The sequence below is a fragment of the Cuculus canorus genome, chromosome 13 (assembly GCF_017976375.1).
Source record: "Cuculus canorus isolate bCucCan1 chromosome 13, bCucCan1.pri, whole genome shotgun sequence".
Taxonomy (NCBI): domain Eukaryota; kingdom Metazoa; phylum Chordata; class Aves; order Cuculiformes; family Cuculidae; genus Cuculus; species Cuculus canorus.
This window is the reverse complement of record NC_071413.1, coordinates 4856827-4863682: the sequence shown is the minus strand read 5'-3', so window position 1 is coordinate 4863682 and position 6856 is coordinate 4856827. Positions and strand designations below refer to the sequence as shown.

The following is a 6856-nucleotide window of genomic DNA, read 5'->3' as shown; positions in this document are numbered from 1 at the left end:
TCGCACCTCTCGCCCACCTGGTGCAAAACCACCTTCCTTGGACTGGCTCAGGCAAGGCCCGTGGTGCTGGTGAGGGGTGTGGAGCTCCGAGGCCCACGTGCAGAGGCTGAGAGGGGCTCCATGGCTCCTGCAGTGGGGAGGGGGCCACTGGGGCCACGAAGGTGAATGGATCCTTCCAGCACCCACAGCCCTGCAGGACACACGGGACCCCTAGGACGCTTGGGGACCCCAAGGTAGGGCACGGAGGATCCCTATGGCACAAGGCCCCCCAAGGTAGATGGATCCTCCTGCAGAGCGCATGGGACCCTCAGGCACACGGTGACCGCAAGCACGTGGGCTCCCCAGGCCCCTGCCAGGGATTCGGCAGCCCCAGCTTCTGCAGTGGCTCCCCTCACCGCAGGGGTGCCATGGTCATGCGGGTGCCCACCCTCCGGAGGAGGAGGAGCAGCGGGAGCTGGCTTTAAAGTCAGGGAGAGAAAGGACCCTTTCTTTCCTATCACCCTGGGCTGGCGGGCGCGCGGCTGCAGGGACACCGCGCTGGGCTGTCCAGAAGGGCAGCCGTGACACCGAGGGGCCTGGCACAGCGTTCCCAGCAAGACCAAACGCTGCGGGATCCCCTGCCCCCAAGACCTCTACATCCCCTCAGCCTGGCCGAAGGGGCTCTGCGGGAGTGCTGGCAGGGCGGGACAGGGGCTTGGGGGTGCGCGGGTGCCGCAGGGGACCCCAGGGGCTCAGCCCCCAGCGGGGAAGAGCCTGGGGCTGAGGTGGGGGCCATGTCAGCGCTAGCCCCCCTGCGTCTGCTGCGTGAGCCCTGGAATGACAGTGACGGCAACCAAAGCAACGTCACAGCAGGGACCAGCAGTGCGTGGTGCCAGGGGCTCAATGTCCCCAATGAACTCTTCCTCACATTGAGCCTGGTGAGCCTGGTGGAGAACCTCCTGGTGGTGGCTGCCATCCTGAAGAACAGGAACCTGCACTCGCCCATGTACTACTTCATCTGTTGCCTGGCCATTTCTGACATGCTGGTGAGCGTCAGCAACCTGGTGGAGACGCTGTTCATGCTGCTGATGGAGCACGGCGTGCTGGTGATCCACGCCAACATCGTCCGCCACATGGATAATGTCATCGACATGCTCATCTGCAGCTCTGTTGTGTCCTCTCTCTCCTTCCTGGGGGTCATCGCAGTGGACCGCTACATTACCATCTTCTACGCCCTGCGCTACCACAGCATCATGACACTACAACGGGCTGTGGTGACCATGGCCAGCATCTGGCTGGCCAGCACTGTCTCCAGCACCATCTTCATCACCTACTACCGCAACAACGCCATCCTCCTCTGCCTCATCAGCTTCTTCCTCTTCATGCTGGTCCTCATGCTGGTGCTCTACATCCACATGTTCACTCTGGCGTGCCACCACCTCCGCAGCATCTCCAGCCAACAGAAGCAGCCCACTGTCTACCGCAGCAGCAGCCTGAAGGGAGCTGTCACGCTCACCATCCTCCTGGGTGTCTTCTTCATCTGCTGGGGGCCCTTCTTCTTCCACCTCATTCTTATCGTCACCTGCCCCACCAACCCCTTCTGCACCTGCTTCTTCAGCTACTTCAACCTCTTCCTCATCCTCATTATCTGCAATTCGGTGGTCGATCCCCTCATCTATGCCTTCCGGAGCCAGGAGCTCCGGCGGACGCTGCGGGAGGTGGTGCTGTGCTCCTGGTAGGGAGTGGGACGTGGATCATGGCGTGGCCGTGCCTGCCTCAGGATGGATGGACAAATGGATGGATGGATGGATGGATGGATGGATGGATGGATGGACATGATGGGACGTGGGGTGTTCCTCTCCGGTGTCCCGCTCCGTGCTGACGGGCTTGTGGTACCCAATAAAGGCTCTTTGCAGAGATGCTGTGGCTGGCACCGCTCAGCCCCAGGGCTTGTCAGCCCTTCCCTCCCCCACGGTTCATTCCAAGCTCAATTGTTCCCGGTTGCCGGCCCCGGGGGGACCGGTGGGGACCGGGAGGGACCGTCGGAGCATCCCTGGGCGGCAGGTCCCGCGGGGGAAGCCCCGGACAAAGGGCCCCTCGCCGCCTCCTTTGTTCTCGGCCGCGCCCGCCGCGGCCCCGCGGGTGCTCCAGGCGCCCGGGACCCCCCGTCCCTGCCCCCCCGGGACGGGTCGGGGAGTCCTCCCCTCCCGCCGCCGCCCCGGGACGCTCCCGCCGTGCCTGGGGGTCCCTCCCCCACCCCCCGCGGGTACCGGGGGCCGCTGCCGCCTCCCCGGAGCGGGAGTCCCACGGGTACCGGCATCCTCCCGCGAACTGGGGACCCCTCCCGTTTGCCCGGTGCGGGGGTCCTTGCCACCCCGCGGGTACCGGGGGGTCCCCGGGGCGGGTCCCCTCCCGTCTCCCCGGTGCCGGTGTCTATGCCCCCGCGGGTACCGAAGGTCCCCGTGCAGAGGCGGGTCCCATCCCGTTTTCCCGGTACCGGGGCCCGTGTCCCCACGGGTACCGGAGGTCCCCGGGGCAAGTCCCCTTCCCTCCTCGTTTTCCCGGTGCCGGCGTCCCCATGCCGGGGCCAGTCCCCCCTCCTCCCGTCCCCCCGATGCCGGGGGTCCCCGTGTCGGGGCCGGTCCCCTCCCTTCCCTTGTCCCCGTGCCGAGGGTCCCCGTGCCGGGGCGGGTCCCCTCCCGTCTCCCCGGTGCCGGGGGTCCCCGGTCAGGGCGGGGCGGGCGGTGCCGGTGCCGCAGGGGCTGTTGCAGCGCTGCTGCGGCGGCGTCGGCGGCTGATTGGCTGCAGGGCGGCGGTGATGTCAGCGCCCGGCCCGGTGCGGCGCGAGGCGCCTATAAAGGAGGCGGCGGCGGCGGTGCCGCCCCCCGCGCTCCCGGTGCCGCTCCTCTCCGCTCCTGCTTCCCGCTCCCGTTTTTCCCGGCCCGGCAGCACCATGAGAGAGATCGTCCACATCCAGGCGGGGCAATGCGGCAACCAGATCGGCGCCAAGGTAACGGCGGAGCCCCCCGCGAGCGGCGGACAAAGACACCCCCCCCGCCCCGCTCCCGCCGCACCGGGCGGACAAAGGGCCCCGCCCTACCCCCCGCCCCGCGCCTTTGTCCGCGCGCCACCGCCCTTCAGCACCGCGGACAGCGCCCGCCCCGCCCCGCCGCCAGGGGGCGCCGCTCGCCCCGCCCGGGGCGCGGTCCTAGTGCCCCCCCCCCCCAGCCCCAGCCCCCCGCCAACCCCCCCGAACCTTGTGCCCCCAGTTCTGGGAGGTGATCAGCGACGAGCACGGCATCGACCCCAGCGGCAACTACGTGGGCGACTCTGACCTGCAGCTGGAGCGCATCAGCGTCTACTACAATGAGGCCTCCTGTAAGCGACCCCCACCTTGGGCGGGGGGGGGAGGAAAACCCCTTTCCCTTTCCTCCTGGTATGGGGACTGCTCCCACCCTTCTTGGGGAGGTGCACGTGTCCCCACCCAACGGGGCCCTTGGTGCACGTCTCTTCTTCTCCCCCCACCCTGTGGTTTGGGGGGAAACACACACATGCACCCAGCCCCATGGGGACCCTGAGCTTTTGGGGGACATGACACAGGCACCCAGCCCCATGGGGACCCTGAGCTTTTGGGGGGGACATGACACAGGCACCCAGCCCCATGGGGACCCTGAGCTTTTGGGGGACATGACACAGGCACCCAGCCCCATGGGGACCCTGAGCTTTTGGGGGGGACATGACACAGGCACCCAGCCCCATAGGGACCTTGAGCTTTTGAGGGGGACATGACACAGGCACTCAGCCCCATAGGGACCTTGAGCTTTTAGGGGGGACATGACACAGGCACCCAGCTCAGGGGGGGAAGAATCAGAGACGCATGTACCCAGACCCATGGGACACTGATATTTGGGGGGGAGTATGTGCACCCAGATCTGTGAGGCCATGTAGGGGGAGAAGTGTGCATCCAACCCTCAGGGACCCCATGATTTGGGGGACACCCACACATGAATCTAGTCCAGAGAGACCCTGCAGTGTAAAGGGGACACAGGTGCACCCAGACCCATGGGGACCCTGTGCTCTGGGGGGGCCATGACATACGCACCCATCTCCATGGGACCCCACAGGGCATGGGGGGGTAACACGTGCCCCCATCCCCATGAAGCCCTGTGGTTTGGGGGACACACACACTCATGGTGCACCCAGACCCACGGGGCCCCCATGTTTGGGGGGACGGACATGCACGCACCCAGCCTGGTGGGAGCCTGGCAGGTAGAGGGGTGTCAGGTCCTCTCCTGGCACGGGGTCTCTTGCAGCTCACAAGTACGTGCCTCGCGCCATCCTGGTGGACCTGGAGCCAGGGACGATGGACAGTGTGCGCTCGGGTGCCTTTGGCCACCTCTTCCGCCCTGACAATTTCATCTTCGGTAGGTCCCCGGGGAGGGGGACGCTGTCGCCTGGGACCCCTCCCAGAGCGTCGCCATCCCTGGGGCGCTCGGCGGGTGCATCCCCACCCGTGCCGCGGGGTTTGGCACATCCAGTATGCTGCCAAACACTTGTGGTTTCCACTTCCCACCCCACCCTGGCTTCAGATGTTGCCGATGCTGCCGCTGGCGGCATTCGTCCCCTCCCCAGTGTGGGCGTGGGGTGCCAGCAGCCATCGGGTGCCTCTTTTCCCTCTGGCAGGGCAGAGTGGGGCTGGGAACAACTGGGCAAAGGGCCACTACACAGAAGGGGCTGAGCTGGTAGACTCAGTGCTGGACGTAGTACGGAAGGAATGTGAGAACTGCGACTGCCTGCAGGGCTTCCAGTTGACCCACTCGCTGGGCGGTGGCACCGGCTCCGGCATGGGCACTCTCCTCATCAGCAAGGTGCGGGAGGAGTATCCTGACCGCATCATGAACACTTTCAGCGTGGTACCATCTCCCAAGGTGTCAGACACAGTGGTGGAGCCCTACAATGCCACGCTCTCCATCCACCAACTGGTGGAGAACACAGATGAGACCTACTGCATCGATAATGAAGCTCTCTATGATATCTGCTTCCGCACCCTCAAGCTGGCCACCCCCACCTATGGCGACCTCAACCACCTTGTCTCGGCCACAATGAGTGGTGTCACCACCTCTCTCCGTTTCCCCGGCCAGCTCAATGCTGACCTCCGCAAGTTGGCCGTCAACATGGTGCCCTTCCCACGTCTCCACTTCTTCATGCCAGGCTTCGCCCCACTGACGGCTCGTGGCAGCCAGCAGTACCGTGCCCTTACCGTCCCTGAGCTCACCCAGCAGATGTTTGATGCCAAGAACATGATGGCTGCCTGTGACCCTCGCCATGGCCGCTACCTCACTGTGGCCACCGTCTTCCGGGGCCGCATGTCCATGAAGGAGGTGGACGAGCAGATGTTGGCCATCCAGAGCAAGAACAGCTCCTACTTTGTGGAGTGGATCCCAAACAATGTCAAGGTGGCTGTCTGTGACATCCCTCCCCGGGGCCTGAAGATGTCTTCCACCTTCATTGGCAACAGCACAGCCATCCAGGAGCTCTTCAAACGCATCTCGGAGCAGTTCACGGCCATGTTCCGCCGCAAAGCCTTCCTCCACTGGTACACGGGCGAGGGGATGGACGAGATGGAGTTCACCGAAGCCGAGAGCAACATGAATGACCTGGTGTCCGAGTACCAACAGTACCAGGATGCCACAGCCGAGGAGGAGGGTGAAATGTATGAGGACGACGAGGAGGAGTCGGAGGCGCAGGGCGCCAAGTGATGCCCCACTGCCGCCCCGCTGCCCGCGGCCGCCCCAGCTTCGCGCTGCTGCCCCTTGGCTGGGCCCTCCCCGCGTGTCCCTTTGGTGTCTCCTGACCCTGTCCCCCCCTGAGCCGGCTCGGCCCCCTCTCCTGCCCTCCTGCCTCCCCCCTTTTCGTTTTTTACTGGTTCGTGTCTATTATTTTTTTTGAATACTTAATAAATTTATTGCTGTCCAGGTACGACCCGTCTGCGGCTCGGGGGGCTGGGGGGATGCACACCCTCTGCTGGGGGGCAGCTCAGGGGCTCAGCCCCCTCCCGGAAACTCCCAACAAAGGAATCAGAGATCTTGTGTGCCCAGCGTGCTGTGACAATGCCCTGTCCCCCACGTCAGTCCCAGAGCACCCCCAGGGCAGCCCGTACCCCATAGCCTCCTGCCCCACACGGGCAGCACCTCCAGGCTGCTTTGCCATGAGGCTGAACCCAAATTCCCCCTTCCCAGGGCTGCTGCTCCCTTCTGGGGGTCCCCGTGCCCCCATGTGGATGGAGGGGCTGAGCTGTGGGGCAAAGGAACAGTCTGGGGGCTCCGTGAGCAAGGAGCTATGGGGCTGGGGGAACAGGGTGCCATGGAGATGAGGACCATGGGGTTGGGACTATAGGAACAAGGGACAAAGAGGGTGGTGGCTCTGAGTCCAAGGAGCTGTGGGGCTGGAGGGTATGGGGACCAGCGGCTATAGAGATGGGGACGTCGAGGACAAGGAGCTGTGGGGCTGGGGGGTATGCGAACAAGGATCTATGGGGCTGGGGGTTCCAGGACCAAGGATCTATGGGGCTGAGGGCTCCAGGAACAAGGCTTTATGGGGCCGGGCACAAGGATCTGTCTGGCTCTGGGCTCTAAGAACAAGGAGCTATGGGGCTGGGGGCTCCAAAACCAAGAAGCTGTGGGGCCAGGAACAAATATCTGTGGGGCTGAAGACTCTGGGAACAAGAAGATGTGAGGCCAGAAACTCTGAGAACAAGGAGCTTGTGGGGCTGGGGGCTCCGAGAATAAGGACCTATGGGGCTGGGGCTCCATGAACAAAGATCTATGGGGCTGGGGACTCCAGAAACAAGGATCTATGGGGCTGGGGCTCCATGAAC

At 64.7% G+C, this 6856-nt stretch overlaps 1 protein-coding gene across 1 annotated transcript; it reads left to right on the top strand.

Moving 5' to 3' along the window:
* Positions 1 to 758: 758 nt before the first annotated feature.
* TUBB3 (tubulin beta 3 class III) lies at positions 759 to 5950 on the top strand. Its single transcript, XM_054079068.1, has 5 exons — positions 759 to 1714; positions 1966 to 2989; positions 3249 to 3357; positions 4293 to 4403; positions 4663 to 5950. Exons 1-5 carry the CDS (start codon positions 774 to 776, stop codon positions 5736 to 5738), a joined length of 3261 nt encoding a protein of 1086 aa, XP_053935043.1. The 5' UTR covers positions 759 to 773; the 3' UTR covers positions 5739 to 5950.
* Positions 5951 to 6856: the final 906 nt, after the last annotated feature.